Genomic DNA, 27,883 nt, shown 5'->3' on the forward strand with positions numbered 1-27,883 from the left:
ATTCTGAAAGCAGCAGGTTCTGAACCAGGGCTGCATTTTACCAGGGCTGGTCCAGAACCAGAATGTGGCCCTGATATGGAAACTGGATCATCTCTGATTGTCCGGTTTGACCATCGTGGCTCCAGCTGCTCTGAGAGCTGCAGATCCAGAGCGTCTCTGTCTGAGGATCAGATCCAGAGGAAACGGCGATCTGCTGCTGAGAGGATGAAGGTTGATGATGATGAGTTACAGGTGTGATGCGTTTACAGCTGGCGTCTCCTATAGACGTGTTGGTCACCTGGCAGCAGAAGGTGGAACATCTTCATTGAAAACATTCAAATCCTGTTTGAGAGTTTTTATTGTGGTTCTATTTCTCCTGAGAAATTCTTCTGTTTTATTTTCTCATGTTGTTTCAGCTCCAGTCTCTGACATCAGGATCCATCAGGATGGAAACAGGATCACCTGCAGCTCAGAGGGGATCTACCCTCAACCTGAACCCACCTGGTCCACTGAGCCTCCATCCAACACGGCTCTGCAGAACAGAACCAGAGTCCATCAGACTGAGGAGAAGCTTGATGACATCAGCAGCTCTCTGACGGGTCCAGATGGTCCAGATCTGATCACTGAAATATCCTGAATGAGGTTCAGGATTTCTGAACAAAAGGTTTCATTACTCAGCAGATTACTATTAAACTTCCAGTTTGAAGCTGGTTTAGATTCATTTAGAGAGAGAAACAAGGTAACTGAACAATGATCTGTTAGAGGAGCCGCTGAGATTTCACAGCTTGAATATTATTTACCAGATTATGAGGGATTAACCAATAATCTGGCTTAGAGCTCTGGCCATTTCCAGAAGGATTGAACCAGGAGTATTGTCTGGTTTTAGGGTTTCTAATTCTCCAGCAGTCTGTCAAATCTGGATTAGAGATTAAGTTTACAAAAACATCATTGTAAATGTGGTGCTGCCCCCTAGAGGGGAGACGATCGATTGATCCATCTGGAGTTACATTGAAATCTCCTCCTAAAATAACCTGATCAGTGGAATATTTTAATTTCCAATGTTTTATCATCACTCAGTAAAAAATATACTATTTATCACTTTATTATTGTATCCATATACACACCAAAATGATCTTATTTCCTTAATTTCCACTATTACAGTTACCCAGTGGCCATTTGAGTCACTGATTTGCTCCAACAAAGAACCTGGGAATCTGTAAAACATGATCATAACCAGCTGAATGCGACGGACCACGACTAAAATAAATGTTATCACCCATTGAAGTTCCCAGAATTTAGCCTCCTCACTTGATGAAGGAGCTTCTGCAGAAAAAAACAATTTGCCTTTTGCTCCTTACAATAAAGAAAAGTAGCCTTACGGGTAACAATATTTTAAACCCTAGTATGAAGTGAAAGTAATGACAACATGACAGAAACACAGTAGTTGTGCAAAACCTGATTTCTGAACGATGAGCAGGAATGAGGTAACATATCCAGTAACAGCTGTGTGGTTTAGTGCGACGGCCCTTTAAACAGATACAAACATACCAGACCAGTGGGAGTAAAAGAGAAACGGCGGTGTAATTATTCAGGGTCCACTCTCCGATTGTCGATCAGGGCGAAGCCTTCCTTCAGGTGCGTTTGATCGGCTCCTGGCTTCCTGAACCAGGGGCCACAGCTCAGCCCGGCGAGCCTGACCTCCTTAGGAAAAGCCTCCTGGAAGCTAATGTGCATTTCTTTACAAACTTTAGCATCTTTGGATTTCCTCCAGACGTCATCCCGTCTTATTTTTGACACAAATGGAACCCCATAACACTTTAGGTTAACTAATGCTACGTGGATTTGAAGTATCCTCATAATTAGTCTGACTTAAACTTTGCTCAAGTAACATTTAACATACTTAGTATATTTATTTTCACCAGGGAAGTTGAAAAGATTAAAATCATGAAAATGCTCCTCACTGAATCCTGTTGGGAGATTTTGATCTGGATGTTGTTGGTGTGATCAGCATCCAGCCTCAGAGAAAACAGCCACACGTCCTCTGTCTTCTCTCTCAGCGGCTCCGTTTCTTTAAGAACGGTTCAGCTGGAGTTCATCTGATGAACAGTTCATGTGATGAACAGTTCATCTGAACAGTTCATCTAATGAGCAGTTCATCTAATGAACGGTTCATCTAATGAACGGTTCACCTAATGAACGGTTCATCTGAACAGCTCATCTAATGAACAGTTCATCTGATGAACAGTTCATCTGCTGAACAGTTCATCTGACCAGTTCATCTGAACAGTTCATCTAATGAACAGTTCATCTGATGAACAGTTCATCTGCTGAACAGTTCATCTGACCAGTTCATCTGAACAGTTTATCTGATGAACAGTTCATCTGATGAACAGTTCATGTGATGAACAGTTCATCTACCACAGCCGAACAATTCACTGCTGACCAGTTCATCTGACCAGTTCATCTGCTGAACAGTTCATCTGCTGAACTGTTCATCTAATCAACAGTTCATCTGAACAGTTCATCTAATGAACAGTTCATCTGATAAACAGTTCATGTGATGAACAGTTCATCTAATGAACAGTTCATCTGATGAACAGTTCATCTGATGAACAGTTCATCTGATGAACAGTTTATCTAATGAACAGTTCATCTAATGAACAGTTCATCTGCTGACCAGTTCATCTAATGAACAGTTCATCTAATGAACAATTCATCTGAACAGTTCATCTGCTGAACAGTTCATCTAATGAACAGTTCATCTCCTGAACAGTTCATCTGCTGCAGTTGAACAATGAGCTGAATCTCTTCATGGATCAGAACCGCCTCATCAAACTCAGAGGTTCTCCCAGTTCAGTTCATCACTGAATGATTCGAGTGGTTCTGAAGTCCTGGTCAGATTCTGTTTCCATGGAAACCTTCAGGTCGTTTTCTCTGGTCTGGTCTCTTTGCTCCCTTTAGATTCTGAAACATCAGCAGCACCAAGCTGAGTTTTCCTCCTGTGCAGCTTGTGCTCCATCAGGCGCTTCTTGCTCCTGATTCTGTTGCTGTTCTTTCTGGACCGGATCCAGAAGGGAACCTGGAACCAGTTGGACTTTCTGCAGATGATGTGGTTCTGTTTGTGTTCAGACTGTGACCCTCATGTGGCCTGAAGTGGTTCCAGGCCAAAGTGAAGCTGTTTGCTGAGATCCATCTCAGGGTCCAGAACCTTGCGGCCCGCTGCCTCCAGGTTGGGACGGATCTCAGACTCCAGCTGAGACGTTCAGACGTCTGGATGTTTGGGTGATAAATGACGGCGGGATGGAGCTGCAGAAGATCAGAGGCTTTTAAAGGAACCTGATCTGGAAAACCATCAGCATGAAATGAAGCTGAGAGCTGAAGAAGCTGAAGGGTCTCAGGCTGAAACCCGTTTCTCAGCTGCTGGTCCGGTTTGAACCATGGAGACCCTCAGGGTTCAGAGACCGGCTCCTCACAGTTTCCAGAACCAGAACTGAACAGTTTCTATGTTCTTACTGGAAAACATGGAGAGATGATGGACCTGAAAGGGGGCGGAGCTTCCAGCGGCGTGTGACGGATGATTGGATGAATTACAGCTGGTGTTTTGGGGGCGGGGCCTGTGGTTCTGACCCGTTAGCTTGTAGCGATGAGCTGGTTATCGTGTTGACCTGGTTTCTGTGTCGGCTGTAGAAAGCGGCTCTGCTGGAGGTTTTAAAGTTTCCAGGTTTTTCCAGGTTTTTCCAGGTTCCTGAACATCAGAAGGTCATGAAGAGGTTTTATTCTTCTGCTCTAATCTGGAAAAATCATTTCAGTCCAAACATGGAAACAAGAGCCGTCGTCGTTCTGACATCACGTCTCAAACAGAGGCTTTAATGGCTGAGAGGCCGTGACCTCTGACCCCTCTGGGTTAAAGCTGCTTCCCTTCAGCTGGTTGAACCCAGAATCTTTGTTTCAGGTCCGTTTTCCTTCTGTAAATGAACTGAAACAGTGTTTAGTTCAGATAACTGCTGTCCAAACTTATCGCTTTGAGACAAAACTGTCGTTTAATAATGAATGAGAACCAAACCTGAAGAAGCTGCTGCTGCCATGAACAAGAACTCTGAGCTTCTGCAGTCTAATGTAGACCTGAAATGATATTTGAAGCATCTAGATACTGTATATCTATGTTAAATAACTGCTAAATATTCTAATGAAACTGCGGCTCTATAGAAACGTGAATGTAAATGTTGAGTCTGGATAAATTAGCATTAAATTCTCCATGTAGTAAAAATGTCTCTTTCCTTCCAGCTGCTTGTAAATAAACATGGCGGCTCTCAGAAACTAATGGAAACATTTCTGACCAGGAGGTTAAAGTTCGCTAACTTCAGTTAAACTGGAGACTCTGAGTTTACATGACAAACAACAGAAACTGCATTAAAGCTGCAGTTCAACACAATGACATGATGAAAACTGTCTGACGCCTCGTTGTCCTGCTGCCTCCTGGTTTCTACAACACGTTACAAACGACGGTGGCGTCGGCGGTGGGAGTTCGCCTGAGAATCGGTGGATCATCAGATCGGTTCTGGTCGACCCGCCTCGTCGTTTGGGTCGGTCAGACACTTCACCTCCTTCCTGCTGGTGTTGGTCAGAAGGGCCGATGTGTGAATGTGTCCTTTGATATATAAACAACATTATAAGTAAAATTCATTATTAAAAAAGAAACCAAAATATCAGCATTCTTTTCTCTAAAATGATTTTTTCAGTCTAGTTTTTACATCCTAGATATAAATCAGCAAAATTTGTTTTTTGTCCGATTAGTAATTTTAGGATAATTAACTGTAGGTAATATTACAGAATTTTTCAATTAATTTTACAACTTCTAATAATTTCACAATAAATTTCTGTGTTTTTTATATTTAATAACTGTAAAAATTATGTGAAATTCATGTTTCTTGAGTTTTGGTAATTCCATGTATTTTCTACTGTATTATAATGTTTTGGATGTTTCAGTCTGTAACTAATGGTATTTTTTTATTACTTTAAATTGTACAGATATTTTTTACAGTGTACATCAGCAGGTGAGCTCCTCCTCCTCCTCACCTGGATCAGCTGATCACCTGGAGCGTCTCCGTTTTGTGACCCAGACGTCTCAGCAGCAGGTCCAGTGAGTAAACACACTTTATAGAAAACTGGTTCTGACCCGTTTTCAGGCTTTTCTTTGTTTCCGGGTCAGAGAAACAGAACCGACCGAACCTTTCAGTCAGTTTGAACAAATCTGAGCAGCAACTTCCGCTGTTTAAATATAATCTGTGTTTGTGTAAAAGTGGTTTAATGTCAGATTTATTATCGCGCTGCTGTCATTTAACGCTCTGAATAGAAAGTTTGTCACTTTTCCTCTGGAAATAAACGTCTTTAAGTTGTGACGCCTGTCAGACAGCGGCCTGTTGGACGTTATGATCTCAGTCTGGATCAACAGGTTTGTTGAGCCACTAGAGGATCATGGGAAATGTAGTTGAACTCCTCTGACTACTGAACCTTTTAATATAGAAACACTGAAAGTTTTTTAACTTTATAGTTAAAATCTGAACTATTAACTGTAAATATTTATTCCACAAATCAAATGAGGATTTTTGACGCTTCTGTTATGATGAAAACACACAAGTCATGTTACTGAGTGAAACAGAAACTGAAACTAACTTTGTTCTTCAGGCTCCATTTTGAGACGGAGGACAGAAATAACTTGTCGTTTTCAGACAGAAGGTTTTTATTATTATGTCTCTAGAACATAATGACACTGGAGTGGAGCCTCAGTGATCAATAGATGAATAAATAAAGTCTTAATCAGCCGCTAGGGGGCAGCATGAGGCTGTGGGTGTGTCTGCAGGGGGCAGAGAGGATGAAGGTGGACAGATTGATTCTCAGCTCTGGGGAAAAAGCTGATCTTTATCCAGAAAGTGGTTGTTCACCTTCTGGACCTGCAGCGTTTCCTGGAGCAGGTGGTGACTGTCAGATTTTCCTACCGTAGAGCATCGATCTGCGCTTCCCCTCTCGGTGGGACGGATAGAAGATCGTCTGTCATGGATCCATGTTGTTGTCGAGCTTTACTGGATTTATTTAATTTAAGGGCTGATCAAGGAAGAATTTAGATGGAAAATTAAATGAATTGAAATGGAGACTTTACTGTGAATCGTTGCTGCTTATAAATTGTTGTTACATGAAGAAACACATTTATATTTCATGAGAGAAATATTTAACAAAGTGCCACAACTTAGTTACTGCGACTGAGATCTACAGGATCCCACATGATCCCACCTTTAGGCAGCACCAACACCTGGAGGTGATCTGATTGTCAGCAATAATTATATGAATATAAACTAAATAAGAACTTAATGAGTCTTTTAAAGAGCAGAACTGGTTTCATCTTAGTAGGAAAAACCAGAACAAAAACACTTTAAACTACCACAGAGTATTAAAACCATAATAAGATGAAAATAAAATATAATTTTTTTGGAAGAAATTTATAATATTACCAGAATAAAGTTGTTGTATTCTGACTTTATATTCAGAATACAACAAGGAAATATTCCTTCCACATATTCCTGCCTCTCTGACTGAACCGACTCTCAGCAGGAGGACTGGCAGCCCGTCTAAAGGAGGTCTGGACCCCAAAGGTTTCAGAACCGCTGCTTTAACTGAGCCCATCTGTTCAGGACCAACACATCACCACTTCATAGGAAATGTTCACTCCTTCATTCACTACATCTGACCTCACTCTGGATGTTTCTGCAGACCTGGAACATGATTCCAGTTCAGGTTTCAGGTTTTAAATGTTGTTAATAAAGTCAGAAGTTCTCCAGGAGGTTCTGGATCAGCCAGCAGACATCAGAAGGTCCTGAAGAAGTGAAGGAGAGAACAATTCAAACCCAGATGGTTCCTGCTGGATCAGGTTCCTCTGATCCTCTGAACACATGATGGGATCAACTTTCTGCTGACTGGATCACTGGGAACTGACTGGTTCTGGTTTCTCTTTCAGACTCACTGAGATCCAGAAGATGGGAAACGCAAATCAAAAGCAGGACAGAGCAGAACCTGCAGGATCCGTCTGTCTCTGTATGAGGAGTGACTGGTCCAGAGACGATCCTCCATACTTCAGTACTGAACCTGGACCCTCAGACAGGAAGTAAGAAACAAGCTGGGAACACTGGGACCAGTCTATATACTGGGAACACTGGGACCAGTCTATATACTGGGCCCATGTGATCCAGGTTGATGATCCAGAACTTTAACCTTCTGCTTCTCTGCAGCAGTTTCTGTTCTGGAGCCTCATAAATCGTGTGAACAAAAAATGTCTGGTTCCATATTTTATGCAAAAGTCGACATGTATAAAAATTAACTTTGCGTCAAGGTTTGCATAAATACACCGACACTTTTTCACTGGCATGAAAATGTGCAGCAGCCACACAAACTTTTCTGAAATCTGACGACATTCAGTTATTTAGACCAAGAAGCATCAAACTCTGTTTTTCATGATTTTAATATTTTATTGCTTAAACGTAAACGATGAAACTGAACTGCATTTATCCTCAGACAATAAGCTAAAACACAAAATAAATAAAATAAAAGTAAAAGGATGTGAAAACCTCTCTAGAACGTAAATAAAACTTTTCCTCAGTTTTTGTCACATAAAGATGTAACTCATCGCTCTGAATGCATCTATGGAGTAATTTCATTCTCACTAAAAGAGAAAACAGGTTGGATCAGCAGATTAACTCCAACCTGCTGATTAAAAATAATCAACAGGTTTGATTATTGTAGGTGATCAGGTGTGGAGACAATCAGGTCCATCAGTAGCTGCATCCAGGTGAGCAGCTACCTGAGGAGCTTTGGCTCTGATGGAGAACAATGGAAGGATTCAGAGGGAGGATTGATCAGAGATCAGATTGATCTGATGGTTTATTAGTGTTTAGATTAATCCAGACGGATCATCCTGGATCTCTGAGCAGAACTTAAAGAAGGAGCCGAGCGGTACCGGTACCGGTCCAGCTGCAGCCATCCTGTCTGTCTTTAAATCCGGCTGAGCGAACTGCTGCACTCAGATCTCTTTATTTTATTTATTTATTTGAAATATTTTATTTAAGATATATTATTGTTATTTGTGAAGTGACCTCATGTGGCCTGAAAGCACATTTTAAATAAAATATATAATTATTATTATTATTAATACTTATACTGCTTCAAACAAGGACGTTGCCATGGTTACTGCTTCACATGGTGGCAGACTTCTGGGTATTTATACTAATTTACATTAATATGTATTTATGGAGATCTTTAGGCTGCCCCCTAGTGGACTGCTCTAAAAAGTGCAAACAGTCGCTCCAGTTGTCAGTTTTAGCTCCCACTCCGTTCTCAAAGGCGTTCATAAATGATCTGTACTGCAGGGGGTCCCCATCAAACACAGGGATGTTTCTGGATGGGAGAACAGACGATAAGTTTTGTTTTACAAGTAAGGCAGTGATGTCATTTTGTCTTTGCATGATGTTCACAGTATCATTCTGACAGTTCTCAGAGACAGAGGAAGATTGAAATTGTGTTTGCTGTGTTGCTTGAGTTGAAGAATCAACTTTTACTCTCAGACGATCCATTTGAAGTTGTTTCTGCCTTTGTTTAGGTCTGACGACAGGACAGTCGGATGAAGAAGCTGCTCTTTCTTTCGGAACAAACTCATCGGCGCGAGGATTTAGCAGGGACGTGTCCTTTACTTGGGCTCTTTCAAAATAAGAGTTCATTCCATCGGATCGTTTAGAGCCAGCAACTGAATTTATTTTTAAGACATTAAGTTTTGCATTGGTTGCTGCCAACTCTGTTTCCAAGTCTAATTTTTCCTTTTCTTGTCTCAGTTTTTCTTCTTGAGCTTCAATCAGATGTTTTGTGTCCAACGCAGCGAATCTCTCCATGATCGCTGCCTTGTCAGCCGCAGCTTTAATGTGAGCAGAGGAGGTGGATGAAGTCCGAGATGCTGTGAAGATATTTCTGAACGTGGCTTTACACTTGAAATATTAGAGACGCTGTCTTCAGGATTTATCTCATCCAGATCTGCAGCAACCTGATCATCAACATTAAATTTCTGTTCAGTTTATGGATCTCCTGCTTCATGCAACCAAACCTTTACATTGTCCATAAAATCAGAGAATGACGTCACCTTGGACTGAAAATACACAGTTTGCCTTTTCACTTCTTCTGGTAATGGCAAACTTAAAAAGGATTCATGTAAATCGGTTGCATCTTGATAGCATTTAATAAACCTGACAAAGTCAGAAGACACTTTAACATTTTCTTGTGACGTCATTAATGCAGAGATTTTCTCCATAAATTTTGAAGCTTGTTTAAACTTTAAACTTTAAACTTCGGTTTTCTTGACATGTTTTTATGTAAAACTCCAAACCTTTTTGTGTGAATTTGATAGTTCTTTTCTCTTGTGACGTCTCGGTGTCATTCTCTTTGCTCTTTACATCAGACATTTTTAGCGATTCTTTGAATTATTTCACACATTTAAAAGAGGCATAATCCAGGAATCCACAAAGCACAAACGTGTCTCTTTGTTTAAAGAGGTTGATTCTCGTGAACAAACATTTCCACGATGGACGTCTTGATCCAATTAGGCGTCAACTTGTCACATCAAACTCATCTCGGTAACAAGAGCCAATGATCGCCGATCACCGATCATGCACTTTTTCACGAAAATCGGCCCAATTATGATCAGTGACCGATCGATCGGCACACCTCTAGTTTTCACTAGAGGATCATTGGCTCTTGTTGCCGATACCGATCATCTCATTTCCAACCTGCCTGTGCAGCTGGTCTCCTCTTTCCTTCACTCTGCGCAAACGCGCAGCAACAAATCCTAAGCGATGTGGAACTATAACGCAATGAGTGAATGGGGAAGTTTGCGTGTTGCGGCGGAAAATTGAAGCAGGTCAAAATGCATCAACACAACGAAGCTAATATGGCATAAAAACAATGAGATACTTGACGGAGTTTGGCTACATCGAGGCTCACTGCAGTAAAAAAGACATACGGAGGATCAGATAGTAGGTAAAGCAGCGCACTGCTAAAAACACTCACCCGGATTAGCATGACGGTCAGAAAGCTAAACAAATAACCCGCTGTTGAACCGCTGCTACGCTACAGGTAGTAATATTTCACAGACGGAGCTTCGCTTCTGCTCCACCTGGTAGTGACTCTCACACCGAACCTGCTTAAAGCTGCAGCATCTAACTTAAAAAAAAATACATTTTACATACGTATTAAAACTTTCGCTGTCCTAACATGAGACAGATAATCTCTAAAAAAATAATCGATCTCCTCCCTGTTCTGCATAATTACTCCGCTCAGTCAGAAACAGCCAATCAGAGCTAGCAGTAATCAGCTAGCCGCCATGCTAACAGGAAGTTTTCATTCAGTAACTCTGGATTGTTTATTGTAATGGATCCTGTTTTTGCCTTTGAATGTTAAGTTTTATACTTGAATTTTTTTGGTAATGTTGAGAGGTTTTATTTTGGCTCTTTGCATTATTTAGCCTCTTCAGAGCCTTCATATGTTATCAGTCTGTTAAAGGTAGTATTATCAATAGCAGTACAATTTGCACAATGCCTGTTTTGTTTAGTTTTCTTCTTGGAAAAAGTTATTAAAAACAAGTTTTTGTCTAAATTAAGGTGAATTCATGGTTCCTTTTTCCACATAATGTAACCGGTAGTGTTTATGATAAAAAAAAAAAAAAAAATTATGTGATCGGTATCGGTATCGGCAGGAAAAAACCTGATCGGCACATCTCTAGTTTTCACTCCAACATGGACAAATTTAGAAAAGTGCAGCGCACAAAATATTAGGATGTATAAAACTGTACGTACAAACCTGCTGACCTTTCCTTTATAAATCACAATTTATAGCAAATAAAGCAGCTGCTGGTCGGCCTGTCGCCTCCATAAATACATATTAATGTAAATTAGTATAAATACCCAGAAGTCTGCCACCATGTGAAGCAGTAACCATGGCAACGTCCTTGTTTGTAGCAGTATTAGTGTTTATAATAATAATTATTATATATTTTTATTTAAAATGTGCTTTCAGGGCGCATGAGGTCACTTCACAAAAAATAAAAATAATGTATCTTAAATAAAATATTTCAAATAAATAAAATAAAGAGATCTGAGTGCAGCAGATCGGTCAGCCAGATTTAAAGACAGTCAGAGAGTCTCTGAGTGGGAAAGTGGACGTTTATTGTAAATAGTAGAATCATGTTTATAAGTTTACATTTACAGAATAAAGATGCTTTATGTCCATAAGGCTCATTCACAAAGCGGCTCGACTGAAGGACGGCTGCAGCTGGACCGGTACCGGTACCGCTCGGCTCCTTCTTTAAGTTCTGCTCAGAGATCCAGGATGATCCGTCTCAACAGATCAACGTATTTAATGTCTTTGGTGACAAATAAACCCAGAAACAGGCAAAACGAGCCGAACCAGATGGAAACCAGAACCAAGTGCATTAAAGGAACCAGACCGTCTAAATAAAACAGGAACTGGACCCAATAAAGATGGACTGTAACTAAACTACAACTATAAACTATTAATCAGGACAATAAAACTACAAAGTGAAAACAGAACCAAAGTCCAAAGAATCATCATGAAGTCAGATTTAGCAAAAAATAAGACAAATTTAAAAATTTGTTGTTTCTCTGCTAACATGTCCAAATAATGTTCTGTCACAGTTCAAGGCTCTTTATAAAGTTCTTAGATTAATGCAAACTGGACCTGAATCCAGTTTCCTGGAGCTCCACCAGTAAGTAATGATCCATGTTTCTACACTGGATCCAGATCAGAACCAGATTTTGGTCTCTGAGCCTCTGATGGAAACAGTTTTCTACTCAGACAGAATAAAGATTCAGACGGACAAAAACAACCAGAGAAAGATCCATCATAACACCAGATATGATGAAACACTTCAACCAGAGATCATCAGGGTTCTGAGGTTCTGTTCTGACTCAGCTTCTGGTACCAGGACGGCTCCAGCCCGGTGTTGGTGAACCATTTCAGTGATGAAGAAATGTCTTCACAGAGGGAGGAAGAGGAGCAGCGTTGGTGAGGAGGAGCAGCCGTCCTGCTGTGCTTTGTGTCATGAGGTTCTGGTGGATCCGGTCTCTACCAGCTGTGGTCACTGGTTCTGCAGACGGTGCATCAGGTCCTACTGGGACCAGTCTGATCCATCTGGACCCTCCTCCTGCCCCCAGTGTGGAGAAAGACCCAGAACAGGAGCTGGACTGCTGACAGCCAATCAGAGCAGCTGTGCTCCAGGTGAGACTGAACTCGTCCAATCAGAGCTTCTTCTGCCGTCTGTTGGACCAATTAAACGTCTTCAGTTGGGATTTGGACATTTAAGGTTTTATAAATCTTCCTGTCAACTAAATCTCTGTATTTCCAGCTGCTGTAAATAGTTTTACTTTAAAGTGACTCTGTTCTCAACTCTTTGTGCTAATTGCATTAAAACTGAACATTTTATTAAATCTGATGGTCATTTTGATGTATGAACTAGGCAGCCTAGTTCTGCACTAGCGACATGCTAGGTGGCTAACCACCCGTCCCTTAAAATACGGAACCGTCCCGTATTTGGCTGTTAAATGAACCGATTGAACCGATACGGGTCACGATTTGTTCCGTATTTCTATAAATGTCTGATAGACACGCCTAACACACATATCAAAACTAATTGTAACAATAATGACCAAAATAAAACACAGGATTTATTAAGTTCAGCTAAATTGTCGTGGTGGGAGCTAAAGGACCCCAGAACGCTACGGACCGACGCTGCCGTCACAGTTGCCTAGAGACGGACACTATGCAGCCACGGTGAGCCGCTATCAACCAGCTTCGTTTTAAAACCGGGGTGTCCAAAGTCGGTCCTGGAGGCCTAGAGGCCAGGTGTTACAGGTGCTACAGGTGCTACAGGTGTTAGATGTGTTACAGGTGTTATACCAAGAAACGCAGACCTGCAGAGAACTGCATCACCTGTAGCAGGAGCGTGCATCGCTCTAAACTCTCGCATATTGATGAGAAAACGGACTGAAATATGACGAAGAGGAAACTTTTGAAGATATTCGTAACATTATCACGTTTCTTAACCATGTCAGCCCTAAAACGGTGGGTTTCATTTCACAGATTAACTGAAATAAATACGGATTTTACACCTTTGAGACATGAGTCGAACGTTTTTCAGTCAGTGTCTGATGAAAATGTTTTCCACAGATGGTTTGAAATCCCCGCTTTTTCTTTTAACACCATAATAGCTTAAAGCATCATAAAACACAGGCCCATTATAGAGAACATTTTATATCGTCCTGAACTGTCTAGCCCAGCGGTGGGCAATCCTGGTCCTGCAACTCTTAGACGTCTCCCTGGTCCAACATACTTGAATCCAACAGCTGAATCACCTCCTAAGTGCAGGCAAGGTGACCAGAGTCCTGCTAATGACCTCATTATTTGACTCAGGTGTGTTGAAGTAGAGACTCATCTAAAAGTTGCAGGAGTCTGGTTCTCGAGGCCTGGAGCTGCCCACCCCTGATCTAGTTTATTAATGTATGAGGGGATGCATTTTAATTTCTGAGTTAGCCAATATTTGCATCCCCTGTCTGTTGTCCTGTTGATATGAAACTTGTAGCAGAAGCTCAGAGAATAAGTGTCATTATGTAGAAGAGGTGAAATCCATCTTAACTCTATATTTGGCTGAGTTAACAAGGGTTTATTTTTTTGACACAGCAATTTATGAGTGTCGTGTTCCAGACACAGAAAAGAACAAACTTCTAGATTTATGATTGTTACACACTTTTGGGTATGATTATGCTGCTATGTGTTGGAGGCTGTTTGGTTGTAAATGGATAAAAGCAATATAACAAATCGCCATTGGTGGCGCTGTTGCTGTGCACAAAAGATGTGAGCTGAACCTGTAGAGAAGAAGACGAAGTTCCCCGTTCCTGAATAAACGTTGCCATGTGCTATCTCCAGTTATCTGCTTGAATATTATTTTATTTGACCCAGTGTACCATACACAACAATGAGCTGCCCTGTTTTTATTTGATCTTATGAATTCATAATGTCACAACAAAGGGTCAGACAGCAATAAATGGTTCCACCATCATTGTGTCAAGAACAGATTGATGAATGTGAATTACTTAAAGAGTTAAATTTGAGTAAAGTGGATTCTTTATGAATATTTCTTACTGTGTTGTGAAATAATGAATGCATAAGATCAAATAGTCCAGTGGCAGGTGAGGAAGGTCACCAGCTGCCTCCAAATGTCCCTTGGCAGAAAATGCAATTTGAAGATTTTGGATAGTAATGTGATATATGACATGTTCTAGACAATGACACACATCCTCTGAGCTACCAGAGAGACTTTCATATCTGTACCACAGTTTGGAGCTGAAAAACAGGACATGCAGATATCAGCAGCTTAACATTTGCTGTGCCAAAATATGCATCCCTCTCCTAGCTTGAAGAAACGAAGAGTTAAGAGTGAAATAACTTTTTTTATTCATAATTGCACTTATCCTCTGAACTGCTGGTATGAGTTTCACATCAATAAGATAACATTTGAGGAAAATATATAGGGCATGCAGATTTCAGCAGGCTATTAATTTGCTTTGCCATAAAATGCATCCCCCTGCTAACATGGAGAAATGAAGAGTTAAGAGGAATTTCACCTTTTCTACATAATGACACTTGTTCTCTGAGCTTCTGCAATAAGTTTCATATCAACAGGACAACAGACAGGGGATGCAAATATTGGCAGGCTCAGAAATTAAAATGCATCCCCTCATACATTAACAGAAACTAGGCAGTTCAGGACGATATAAAATGTTCTCCATAATGGGCCTGTGTTTTATGATGCTTTAAGCAATAAACCAGGTGTTAAAAGAAAAAGCGGGGATTTCAAACCATCTGTGGAAAACATTTTCATCAGACACTGACTGAAAAACGTTCGACTCGTGTCTCAAAGGTGTAAAATCCATATTTATTTCAGTTAATCTGTGAAATGAAACCCACCGTTTTAGGGCTGACATGGTTAAGAAACGTGATAATGTTACGAATATCTTCAAAAGTTTCCTCTTTGGTCATATTTCAGTCCGTTTTCTCATAAATATGCGAGAGTTTAGAGCGATGCGCGCTCCTGCTACAGGGGATGCAATTCTCTGCAGGTCTGCGTTTCTGGGCACAACACCTGTAGCACCTGTAGCACCTGTAACACCTGTAACACCTGTAACACCTGTAGCACCTGTAACACCTGTAACACCTGTAACACCTGTCCTCTAGGGCCGACTTTGAACACCCCGGTTTTAAAACATCCTCTTATTTATTGTATAGTAGTATCAGCCAAAATAATATAAATGGCTATTTAAAGAACAAATCATACTAAGGGATTAACAGTAAATACTGTACTTTCTGGACTATAAGGCGCACCTAAAAGCCTTAGATTGACTCAAAAATCAACAGTGCGCCTTATGTGTGCTCCGGATTCCAAAATCTGTCCCTGACACAGAGATGTAAAGTGTACAGTTCGTACGCTGGCAGCAATAAACCAGTCAGAGAATTGTTGTCCGAGTTCTGCAGCTACCCCTCCGGTAAAAACCAGATGGGTTTTTCCAAGCATCACCGTCCCTGTTCATCTGCAACTCCATGCGCGCCCATCTCACTGCTACTGTGAAAAAGGAAGTGGAGAAACTAATTCGGAGTTTGCCGTCATTCCGGGAGGATCAACAAAAGAACCCCAACTGCTGGACATTGGTGTAAACGGGGCGTTCAAAAAGAAGTTTTAAGCAGCGTGGGAGCGATGGATGACAGACTGAACACACGTTTACTAAGACGGGAAGGCAGCGCCGGGCGAGTTACGCCATCATGTGTGGATGGATGGTGGATGCCTGGGCTGATGTATCTGCCTTAACTGTCTGAGCTTCGCGAAAGCCGCCATCATTGCTGAACAGCCACCTGGAAATGAGACTGACTGACAGTGATGAGGGAACCTGCATGTTTGATGGAGAAATTGCCCAGCTGATCAATTCAGATACATTAGACAAGGACTTTGATGGATTTGTGGAAGAAGAATAAAAAATAACGTGAATAAAGATCAACTAAACTTACTGTTTTGTTTCCGTTACCTTTTGTTTTTATTGACCGTATGTTTTAGCATGCGTCTTATAATCCGGAAAATACGGTACATAAATATTTCCTACTTTATAAAGGTTTGTTAGGGCTTTCTGTTTGTTTATTAAGAAATGTTGACATTTTTTATTAATTCAGTGTTCAGTGGTCATTTAATGTATTATTAATGTCAGACAAGGACCTGCAGCCCAGGGGCGGTTCTAGATGGGGGCCAACAGGGTACAGAAGAAATTTTGCTAAATAAATGTATTTTGTTAATATTCAGAGGTGATTTTTTTTTAATCTTCACAATTTTACTTTAACAATTAATTAAAAATTATAGTGCTGCACTTTTAGCTGCTGTATAGGATCATAGTTTCCATCTACTAGATGAGGATCTGCAACCTGGATCTCTGGAGACACAAGTGGCTCTTTGGCTCACTTGATATATCAAATAATGAAATATTGCTCTGTTTTTTGTTTCATTATTTTTAAATGTCCCCATGAGAAAACACTGACTATCCTGACCCGAGTGGTAAATTTGGTCGAGAACCAGCCTCCAGGCCTAACTATTTATTTCTATGAATATTTTAGTAATACTCTTTACAGTACCAGAGTTTTCACATAACTTTTATACTTTCGGCTGTCTGAGGACACATTTTGATTATTACATTACAAGTTATGATCAGTTACTCAGTATTTGAACAGTTTACCAAATACTTTTTACACTTTGCTAAACTTGTTTAAGGTGTGCTACTCTGATTGGAGTACAATTTTGGAGTACTTTAAGTATGAATGATTATTATCTATGGATCACTTTTTAAAAACAAAAAACATCACCATAAAATATTGTCTATCACTGCAGCGGCCGTCTCGCCCCATGACAGTAGGATGACGCGCCGTCCCTTATTTTGTTTTCTGAAAGGTGGCAACCCTGACCTGTTATGGTGGTAAAAGTCAGTCCCAGGATCTTTATAGAAATTCACCACATTATTCAACTCTGACTAGATGAATAACAGAATCAGTAACTCCAAAAGGAAACAACAACAGTGATCACACAGCGCTCAAAAAAACTTGTTGCTCTTCTGAGTTCAACACCTGCCTGCGACCTGTTGCCCCCTGACTCAGATTATTGAGCCTACAGCACCACCTAGTGACCAAAGAGGGGATTTATCACATACTTGGCTCCTGTAGTGCATGAAGACAAGAAGGTAGAAAAAGCAACATGCTGCTTTTACAGAGAGGGGGGGGAAAACGTCTGAGACAGAAACCTTTATTTACTCTGATAATAGAGCACAGATTACAGTTTATATGTTTCCTTGTAAATTATGTAATAATTCTAACAATTTGTTGTTTACCTCTAAAGGACCAAATCAAATCCATGTCATTTTCAAACTATAATGTTTCTTTAAAAACATCTGATCCAGAGATCTGATGGTGAAAAACCATTTTAAATGTGAACATTATCAGATAAACAAGCAGTTTCTCTGGCAGGTAAAAGGTTTTTCTCTAGATTTCCTACATTAAGGCTGGAAAAGGAGAAAACATTATTCTTTTTCTCTGCCTCTTCTGCAGCTGCTGTTTGTGGGAGAAGCTCAGATAGAAACAGTAAAATGAGGACATGGTGACATGATGCAGAAGAGTTCATGTTGCTTAAAGCATTTAATGGACATGTTTCTGTAAGGTTTTTTATCTGCTCTGCTTTGTGGATCAGATCCTGACAGAACAAATTCTGGTCACAAAACGGAGACAGAAATAAATTGTCTGACAACAGAACAACATTCTGTTTCAGAGAATGGATCCGATCATTTAACATCAGATCATGTGACGTCAGAGAACGTATAAAACTTTCTAATCTGCACCAGATGGTTTTGTTTTTAATGCAGTTGTTTCTTCTGTTTCAGCAGATGTTGGTCTGCAGGAGGTTCTAGAGGAACATAAGATCAGTCTGAGGAGGAGATGTGAATGTGTGACTGAAGGAAGTGATGTAACAGGAAGCAGAACCCTCCTCAACAGGATCTACACTGATCTCTACATCACAGAGGGTTGGAGTGAAGAGGTTAATACCCAACATGAGGTGAAGCAGCTGGAGAGAGCTTCCCAGATCCAGAACCTCCATGACTCTCCAATCAGGTGCCAGGACATCTTTAAATCCTTCCCTGACCAACATGGAGCCATCAGAGTGGTTCTGACCAACGGCGTCGCTGGTGTTGGAAAAACCTTCTCAGTGCAGAAGTTCACTCTGGACTGGGCCGAGGGCTTGGAGAACCAGGATGTCAGTGTGGTGGTTCTGCTGTCGTTCAGGGAGCTGAACCTGATCAGAGATCAGCAGCACAGTCTTCTCTCGCTGCTCCATGTTTTCCATCCAACACTCCAGAAGCTCCCAGCAGAGCAGCTGGATGTCTGCAAACTGCTCTTCATCTTTGATGGCCTGGATGAAAACAGACATTCACTGGACTTCAGCAGCAGTCAGCTGGTTTCTGACGTCACACAGAAGTCATCGGTCAACGTTCTGCTGACAAACCTCATCAAGGGGAACCTGCTTCCGTCAGCTCTCATCTGGATAACTACCAGACCTGCAGCGGCCAATCAGATCCCTCCTTCATGTGTTTCCAGGGTAACAGAGGTACGAGGCTTCACCGACGCCCAGAAGGAGGAGTATTTCAGGAGGAGGTTAAGTGATGAAGAGCTGTCCAGCAGAATCATCTCCCACATCCAGACCTGCAGGAGCCTCCACATCATGTGTGGAATCCCAGTCTTCTGCTGGATCACTGCTACGGTTCTGGAGAACATGTTGACCTCAGAGCAGGGAGGAGAGCTGCCCAAGACCATGACTGACATGTACTCACACTTCCTGCTGGTCCAGACAAAAAGGAAGAAGAACAAGTACCATGGAGGACATGAGACAAGTCCACAGGAGCTGATGGAGGCTGACAGGGAAGTTCTTCTGAAGCTGGGGAGGCTGGCGTTGGAACATCTGGAGAAAGGAAACATCATGTTCTACCAAGAAGACCTGGAGCAGTGTGGTCTGGATGTCACAGAGGCCTCAGTGTACTCAGGAGTTTGTACAGAGATCTTCAAAAGAGAGAATCTGATCTTCCAGAAACCAGTTTACTGCTTTGTTCACCTGAGCATCCAGGAGTTTCTGGCTGCAGTTTACATGTTCCACTGTTTCACCAGTAGGAATACAGAGGTGATGGAGGAGTTCCTGGGAGAATACGATAATTACAGTTACGAGAATGATTATTACAGTTTAGAGAATAATTACAGTTACAAGGATGATGAGTACAGTGATGAGGATGATGAGTACAGTGATGAGGATGATGAGTACAGTGATGAGGATGTCAGTGTCTATTACAGTGAAACATCTCTGGAGGATTTCATGTACATTGTTATGTCTAAATCACTCAGTAGTGAAAATGGCCACCTGGATCTGTTTGTTCGCTTCCTTCATGGTCTCACTCTGGAGTCCAACCAGAGTCTGTTAGGAGGCCTGCTGGGTCAGATAGAGAACCGTCCAGAAACCATCCAGAGAATCATCAACAATCTGAAGGAGATGAACTCTGATGGAATCTCTCCTGACAGAAGCATCAACATTTTCCACTGCCTGGTGGAGATGAACGACCTCTCAGTGTTTCAGGAGATCCAGCAGCTTCTGGAATCAGGGAAGAAACTCTCAGAAATCCAGTGTTCAGCTCTGGCCATCATGCTGCAGATGTCAGAGGTTCTGGATGAGTTGGACCTGGAGAAGTACAACACATCAGAATCGGGCCGACTGAGACTGGTTCCAGCTGTGGGGAACTGCAGAAAGGCTCGGTGAGTCCAGATCAGTGATGGCATAGTGACTTTGAAAAAGTAACTTTAATCAGATTATTGATTTCCTGACGTGGAAAGTAACTAAGTTACATGAAAAGTAACTTTTCTAGTTACTTTAGCAGCTGCTAACGACAACGCTCCACCAGCTGTGAAAATTACGTTAAGCTTTGCCAAAACTTAATTCTAAGTTATTTTATAATGGTAGCATCAACAATGTGTCTCACTTATAAGGTTGAACTGAAGGGCAGATTGTTTAATGGTTACAACATAAATAACTGTAGTAATCTTTGTGTTTTCCTCTATTGTCTATAAACTCTAAATAGGATTTTAGCCCCCCCCCCCCTCCCTGCCCCAGCCTCCAGTTTCTGCGTTACGGCCCTGTCTTTGCTGTCATAGCTCAGCACACAGAGCTTCTCCTGCTGCTCCACAGCTCAGATCACCTTCTGCACAGATTTATGACACTTATCTTAATATTAATGATTATAACTGTGTTTAGTTGCAAAACTTTACAGACTCGTTCATTCGTGGCTGTTTTCATGTTTATTGCTGTTCATATTAGTCTCAATGTTTGCAGTTTTCTGGAGTGCAAAGCAAAGCTTGATGTCATTCACAGCAAATATATTAACTTGACATTAACAAAGACACAGCAGGACGGATCATCTGGGAAATGATGGACAGGGAGAGTCTGACTGAAACTACCTGGATGTCAGACAAATTCTGGGGTTTATTATGTGTCTCTGCTTATTTCCAAACCCCAATGAGGAACTTCACGTTCAGAAACAAAACCAGAAAACTGCAAGCGTCTTTAGAAAAAACAAGCCCAGAGTCACTTATAATAATCAGACTTGGTGACAGAAACTCAATAGTTCCTGATTTTCCATCAACAAAATGTTCATCTCCCTCCATTGTTTACGTTTCTGTCGCTGCTGATCCTGTCGCATAGAAACGGCCGTCGCTCCCCAAGACACGTAGAAGTAACTTTAGTCTGATTACTAGATTTGAAAAAGCAGCATTTCTGAAAAAACTGGTCCAGATGTCTTCATTATATTCATTCACACAATGAATGCTGTGTGAATGCAGCATTCATTGTTTGCATTGTTGCTCTGTTTCTTCTTTGTTGCTCAAATTGCTTCTGGTGGTTTTTGGCCTTTACTTCCTTCATTCTTTGGACGATTTCAACCATCTAAACATTCAGCTGCTCCACGACAGCATTGCTGCAGCTTTTAATGTTTAGAGGTTTTTAAAAATATTCCACTTTTTATCAGTCTTCATGTATAAAATTCTATAAAACTGTTTTTTCTGACACATCCAATGAATCACAGACACATTTTTAACTTTCACTCATTGGGCCACTTCCCCATAATTCACATCTTTGGATCTTTTACTCTTTTCTATAAAATCCCTGTTTAGGTTTGATGGAAACTTGGACCATTAAAATAAACTCCTGCATCAAAATTGTTGCCCTTTAATCTAGTTGGAAACTTTGTGAACCGACTTTTCTTCTGCCCACTAGTTTCCTCTGAGGTTATAAATGACCAACATGAATGGATGGTTCTGTAGCCTCTGTCTGCTGCCAGTCTTGGTCAGGATTCTCTTGCAAAAGAGATTTTCAGTCTCAGTGGGATTTTCCTGGTGAAATGAAGGTTAAATAAATAAATCAGTGATTGTTGTCTGCTGTCATAAAAAGTCATTTCTGGAGGAGTCCTGGTTTCTGTCAGATCCTCCCAAAGCTCTGAGAATCTGCTTCCAGAGCTGGAACCATTTTCCTCATCAGCTCTTCATCTGCAGCCTTTATGAAGCTGTTAATGTCCATAAAGACCTGGAGAGACATGAGCTGCATCACTCTAGAGCAGCTGACCAAACTGTTGGAGGCCAGGATCTACTTTTTCTCTCACCAGCCGGCTGAGATCTACCACTCACCCACAGAAACTGTAAATAAAACGATTTTATATGCAGATATACATCAGTTATAGCAGACATATGGAAGTGATAGAAAACATGATGCAGTTTCTTCCTCAGTGAGATTCTGACACTGGGAGGAGGTTACTGGTTCCTCAGTCAGAAGCTGGTTGGAAACCTGAGGCCAGCAGGAATCAATCAGTCATGGTAGATCTGAACTTTGACCTCAATATGAGAAACTACAGACTGATAGGAGGAACCAAAGAGTTGAGTTAAAATCTTGTGATATTTTTCCTCCAACAGGATCCAGAGGAATCAAACCAGATGTTGGACTGGATTTTATTTCAATGTCATTCATGAATGTTAGAGCCTCATTTTCAACAGTGGAGCTATAAAGGTTGAAAAAGGTTATTATTTTGGAGAAAATCTCATCAATATCAATATTTCCACTAAATAAGAGACAAATATAAATATTATGTTTGATGGAGGAAAAGCCTCTCAGACTCTGAGCTCAAAGCAAGATGCCAGAGAACCAAACTAATATTTTATATTAGACAATTAATTTAATTCTACATAATTATCACCATATGAGTGATTTGTTTGTTAAATACTTAATGAAATATATTTGTCCTTTGATGTTTGTTGTGAATGACTTATACTCACAAATGAACGAGGTAATTAGCCCAATTCTGTCGTTTATTGAACGTTCAGAAACTACAGCAGCTGTAATGAGCCACAGACAAACTAGAGAAGCTGAAGTTTGTCTAGAAAATGGATGAATAGAAACTATTTTCTGATCATCTCCATCCGCTCCACCATGTTGGGTCTGTTAGGACATCAGCTCCACTGGTTTCATCCGTTCCTTCATCTTCCAATGAAAATCCTGTTTAAAGTCATGTGATGAAGAGCTTCTGGTCCAGATTGTTGCTGCAGCAGTCAGAGCTCAGCAGGAAGAAACAGGGAGGTTTGCTAACAGGCAGCCAAGATGGCCGCCGCTAAAACCTTCAGTTGTTCTGAGAACATGAAGCCTGAACTATTGGAACTTGTTGCTCAGCTTCTCTATTAAATGGATCTTTGAACAGAACCAGAACCAGGATGTTAGTTATGAAATGATCAAACTCAGTAAATTGATGTGAAGACCAGATGTTGATCAGATGATATCAATGTTATCATATGTGTTTATATAGATGATCTGGTTTAATCAGAACTGACTTTATTTCTTCTCTAATCACAGACTTGGTGGCTGTAAACTCAGAGAGGCTGAATATGAAGTTGTGGCTTCAGCTCTGAAGTCCAACCAACATCTGACTGAACTGGAAATAAGTCAGATCAACATAGATAAAACCATTAGAGACTCTGAACTGAATCATCTGTGTGAGATCCTGCAGAGTTCAGTCAGTAAAGTGAAGAGTCTGAGGTTTGTTTTCTCTATTTATCCTATAAAATCTTTCATTAATATTTATTTATCTTCACATTTATTCTGTTTTCTTTAAAAACAATCTGCTCTCTAAATGTCAGAATATAATTTCTAAAATATTTTTGCTTTGTAAATGAATTATTTTCCTTTTTCAGACTTTGAGAATATTGATCTTTATTTTTCACTTTAAAATGTTTTGGACTGATGAACAAAAATAAGTTAATAAGTCAAATGATGATAATTAATGATGGAGATGTTTCAGTTTGTTCTGAAAAGATTCAGATGATCCGATTGATTTATTTCTCTTTTCTTCTTCACATTAATAATGAAAAGTTCCTCCAGAGTAAAACCAGAACCAGAACCAGACCAGTTTTGTTTCATAACCAGAAACTATAACATGAATAAAAACTGGCAGCAGCAGCCGGTTCCTCCAGCTCAGCTTTGTCCTGAAGCTGTGGTTCTGTTGGACCGGGTCAGAGAAGAACCGTCTCTTCAGTCTGTCAGTCGGTTGGAGCCTCAGAGACGCTTCATCAGGTCCCTGATCAGAAACTTTAGAGCTGATTCAGAGATAATCCATCGTGTTTCTGATGATCAATAATGATCAGATGTGATCAGTGGTAAAGGAGGCCTGTGTCTCACTGCAGCAAACATCTGGTCCTCGTCTCCAGCTGTCCTCTGTCTCTGCTGTCCATCCTCTGCTGGGACGTCACCAGGTAGATCACCAACGTCTGCTTGTTGGTGATTGGCTGAGCTGTTGTCATGGCAACATGCAGGTAGCCAGAAGGCAGCATAGCAGCTTGTAGACCAGGACTCTTCAAATCCAGGCCTCCAGGTTCGGTGTCCTGCAGCCTTTAGATGTTTCTGCTTCAACACCTGAATGAAGTGATGAATTGTCCCTCAGGACGCAGTCAGGTTCTCCAGAGTCCTGCTGAACTTTGACCTCATGATGGGACTCAGGGGTTGAAGGCTGCAGGACGCCGGCCATCGAGGCCTGAAGGTGAAGATCCCTGGTCTGGACCGAACCAGAATAAGTTCTCCAAGTATTTACTGTCCCCATAGTTCAGTAAATACTTTGACTTTAGAACAAAGAGCTGAGAACCTGATCACCAGCAGAGCAGCGCCACCTGCTGGATCAACAGAGTCACAGGTTTCTACCAGATACCTGAGATGAACCAACCTTCACTTTGACTCTGATATGAAACTATTTTAACATTTAAAGTCCATTTTAATTCCTGACCAGAACCACTGAAGGCCCGACTGAAATATTCTAACAACACGTCATAATAACATGTTCTGGTTCTGCTGGTTTGGACTCTATAAACCAGTTTTACTGGATCAGATATTAAACATCAGTTCATCATGTTTCTTTTACATTCAGTCAAATTAATTTTCTACATTATTAATTTGTTCATATTTCAGTTTTAACCTGCATCCTGTTGCTTCAGCTCACATCTTTTATTCTTTATTCAGATTGATCCACTGCAGGTTGTCAGAGATCAGCTGTTCTTCTCTGGCCTCAGCTCTGAAGTCCAACCAACATCTGACTGAACTGGACCTGAGCAACAACGACCTGAAAGATTCTGGAGTGAAGGAGCTCTGTGGTTTTCTACAGGATCCTGAATGCAGATTACAACGATTAGGGTAAGAAACCATGTTTTATTCTGGATCTGATGTTTGTGATGTGAAAGTTGTGTTGCACACTAAACTGCAGACAGAAGCTGATATTCTACTGATCCACTCTGAGGATCTTCATGGTAAAGTCTGCTTTCTTCTTCTATGGTTTGGTCCAGTCAAAGTTTCTGTGTTTTATAAAAGCACCAGCAGTTGCTCCTCCCACCATCACATCCAACCAATCACAGCGTTCATTTCACAGACACCAACCACACCTGCAGAGAGAAGGTCAAAGGTCAGATTGGAGACTAAAGGCTGATAAAACTCTGATATTAGGATCATTAAATGTCTAAATATCTACAAACAATCAGATATAAAATATGATAAAACGTCTTTATGTCCAAGACAGACTGAGGCTGAATTCACTAAATAATGATGTTCATCCACATCTCTGACCTTCTAATCATAATGATCAATAAACCATCATTGATAAAACCACAAACTTTATGAACCTGTAAAGATGAACAGATGTAGAAACATCAGGAATCAGTTTGACATTTAAATGAATCTGAACTGAAATATTAGAGCTCAGTCCAACAGAAACAGTTACATTTTAATACAGCAGCTTCAATTTAAATAAATTATCTGAAATAATATGTAAATATTTTCCAAGCTGTGAGTAAATGTGAGGTAAACAAAGTATTCCCTCCTTTCCTGGGTTGTTTCTCATCTCCAGTGTCTGAGGTGAAGCAGCAGGAATCCTGTGAGTTTGTGACAGATGTAGCAGGAAGTTGTGACGTTGACAGAAGGAGCTGGATGGACGACGGAGGGAAGCTGATAGCAGAGCAGCTTTATTTCTAGACGACTTTAAACAGGACAAAGGAGACATGAAGCAGCATCACATGATCCAATAATCAACCAATAAACCATCAATAGCAGATAAACATCATTACAACAGCCCTGATTAAAATAATAAGATAATCATACAGTCAGAATGAAGTAAATGGAAATAGAGCAAAATAACAATAAATTGATTTAATTCAAACTGACAAAAGTCAACATTTGGTTTGAAGCAGGAATTTATAATCAATCTGAGCTATTGATCCTTAGATAAATCAGTCAGTTCAGTTTCCACTCATGTGTTCATGTGTTTATGAATGAGTGAAGTGTAATTATTGCAGCTGTTGATCCTCCAGATAAATCAGTCAGTTCCTCTCAATAGCAGGTTTCTGTCACTGTGGAAATGAGCTGCTTCATTAAATCACTGCAGCTTCATTAGCAGCTCTGATGTCTCACTTTGGTTCTTAAAGTCCATTTTAATTCCCGACCAGAACCACTGAAGGCCCGACTGAAATATTCTAACAACACGTCATAATAACATGTTCTGGTTCTGCTGGTTTGGACTCTATAAACCAGTTTTACTGGATCAAAAACAAACCAGATTCCAAAAAAGTTGGGACACTAAACAAATTGAATAAAAACTGAATCAATGATGTGGAGATGCCAACATCTAATATTTTATCCACAATAGAAACACAAATCACAGATCAGCAGTTTAAACTGAGAGAATTTATCATTTTAAGGGAGAAATATGATGTTTCAAAATGTCATGACGTCAACAAATCCCAAACTTTGGGACAAGGCCATTTTTCCCTCTGTGTGGCCTCTCCCTTTCTTCTTCCATCACTCAGACGTCTGGGGACAGAGGAGACCAGTTTCTCAGGTTTAGAAATAGGAATGCTCTCCATTCATGTCTAATACAGGCCTCTAACTGTTCAGTCGTCTTGGGCCTCTTTGTGGCAACTTCCTCTTTATGATGGGCCAAATGTTCTCTATAGGTAAAGATCTGGACTGCAGGCTGGACATTTCAGAACCCGGATCCTTCTCCTACGCAGCCATGATGCTGTGATTGCTGCAGAATGTGGTCTGGCATCATCTGGTTGAAAAATGCAGGGTCTTCCCTGAAAGAGACGACGTCTAGATGGGAGCATATGTTGTTCTAGAACCTGAACATAGTTCTCTGCATTAATGGGCCTTTCCAGACATGCAAGCTGCCCAGGCCACCAGCTCTCATGCAGCCCCAGACTATCAGTGATGCAGCTTCTGAACGGAGCGTTGATAACAACCTGGGTTATCCTTGTCCTCTCTGGTCCGGATGACATGGCGTCCCAGTGGTCCATAAAGAACTTCAAATCGTGACTCATCTGACCACAGAACAGTCGTCCATTTTGCCTCCCTCCATGTTAAATGACTCCTGGCCCAGTGCAAATGGCTGAGCTTGCGGAGCTTAGAAATGGCTTCCTCTTTGCTCTGTAGAGTTTCAGCTGGCAGCGGCGGATGGCAGGTGGATTGTGTTCACTGACGATGCTTTCTGGAAGTATTCCTGAGCCCAGGCTGTTATTTCCTTTCCTGTTTGAGGTGCAGCGACGTTTAAGGGCCCGGAGATCACGAGCATCCAGTAGTTTTACGGCCTTGACCCTTATGCACAGCGATTGTTCCAGATTCTCTGAATCTTTTGATGACGTTATGCACGGTTGATGATGATAACTTAAAAGTCTTTGCTATTTTACGCTGGGTAACACAATTCTGGTATTGCTGCACCATCTTTCTGTGCAACAATGGTGGAATTGGTGATCCTCTCACCATCTTGACTTCAGAGAGACACTGACACTCTAAGAAGCTTTAATTAGTGTTAATTGGTCTCCAGCTGTTTGTTATATGTTCAATTTCCTTTTTCCAGCCACTTATTGCTACTTGTCCCAACTTTTTTGGGATTTGTAGACACTGAAATTTTGAATCAACATATTTTTCCTTTAAAATGTTACATTTACTCAGATTAAACTTTTGATCTGCCATCTATTTTCTATTACAAATAAAATATTGACATTTTCCATCGCCACATCATTCCATTCACTTTTTATTCACATTTTGTTTAGTGTCCCAACTTTTTTGGAATCTGGTTTGTATTTCCTCCAGGCTGAAAGAATCATAAAGAAAGTT

The 27,883-nt window shown here is 40.8% G+C and overlaps 2 protein-coding genes and 1 pseudogene across 4 annotated transcripts in view; 2 read left to right on the forward strand and 1 right to left on the reverse strand.

Annotated features, from left to right (window-relative positions):
- LOC148156122 (NLR family CARD domain-containing protein 3-like) overlaps positions 1–27,883 on the forward strand; it is a 185,855-nt gene that overhangs the window by 65,735 nt on the left and 92,237 nt on the right. The window lies entirely within an intron of this gene.
- LOC106905264 (NLR family CARD domain-containing protein 3-like) lies at positions 4,853–27,495 on the forward strand. 3 transcript variants are annotated; one of them, XM_088010602.1, is made up of 7 exons: positions 4,875–5,119; positions 6,989–7,135; positions 12,068–12,303; positions 18,045–19,956; positions 23,090–23,272; positions 24,743–24,913; positions 26,722–27,495. In XM_088010602.1, exons 2-7 carry the CDS (start codon positions 7,008–7,010, stop codon positions 26,723–26,725), a joined length of 2,634 nt encoding a protein of 877 aa, XP_087866728.1. In that variant the 5' UTR covers positions 4,875–5,119; positions 6,989–7,007; the 3' UTR covers positions 26,726–27,495. The 3 variants fall into 3 exon arrangements, with proteins under 3 accessions (XP_087866729.1, XP_087866728.1, XP_087866727.1); XM_088010601.1 differs by lacking the exon at positions 26,722–27,495 and adding an exon at positions 25,620–25,827 and having other exon boundaries at positions 4,878–5,119; positions 18,048–19,956; XM_088010603.1 differs by lacking the exons at positions 23,090–23,272; positions 24,743–24,913; positions 26,722–27,495 and having other exon boundaries at positions 4,853–5,119; positions 18,045–19,960.
- Positions 8,256–9,473, reverse strand: LOC148156126 (uncharacterized; annotated as a pseudogene).

This window comes from Poecilia mexicana, unplaced genomic scaffold (assembly GCF_051168715.1).
Source record: "Poecilia mexicana isolate PSO_F unplaced genomic scaffold, ASM5116871v1 scaffold_12, whole genome shotgun sequence".
Classification (NCBI taxonomy): Eukaryota; Metazoa; Chordata; class Actinopteri; order Cyprinodontiformes; family Poeciliidae; genus Poecilia; species Poecilia mexicana.

What these genes read in the sequence shown, in the direction of transcription:
- LOC106905264 (XM_088010602.1), top strand. Translation starts at nt 7,008, where the DNA reads ATGGGAAACGCAAATCAAAAGCAGGACAGAGCAGAACCTGCAGGATCC. An exon ending in CCTGGACCCTCAGACAGGAA is followed by an intron (nt 7,136 to 12,067) that starts GTAAGAAACAAG and finishes ATGTCTTCACAG; the next exon opens with AGGGAGGAAGAGGAGCAGCG. An exon ending in AGTAAAGTGAAGAGTCTGAG is followed by an intron (nt 23,273 to 24,742) that starts GTTTGTTTTCTC and finishes TTCTTTATTCAG; the next exon opens with ATTGATCCACTGCAGGTTGT.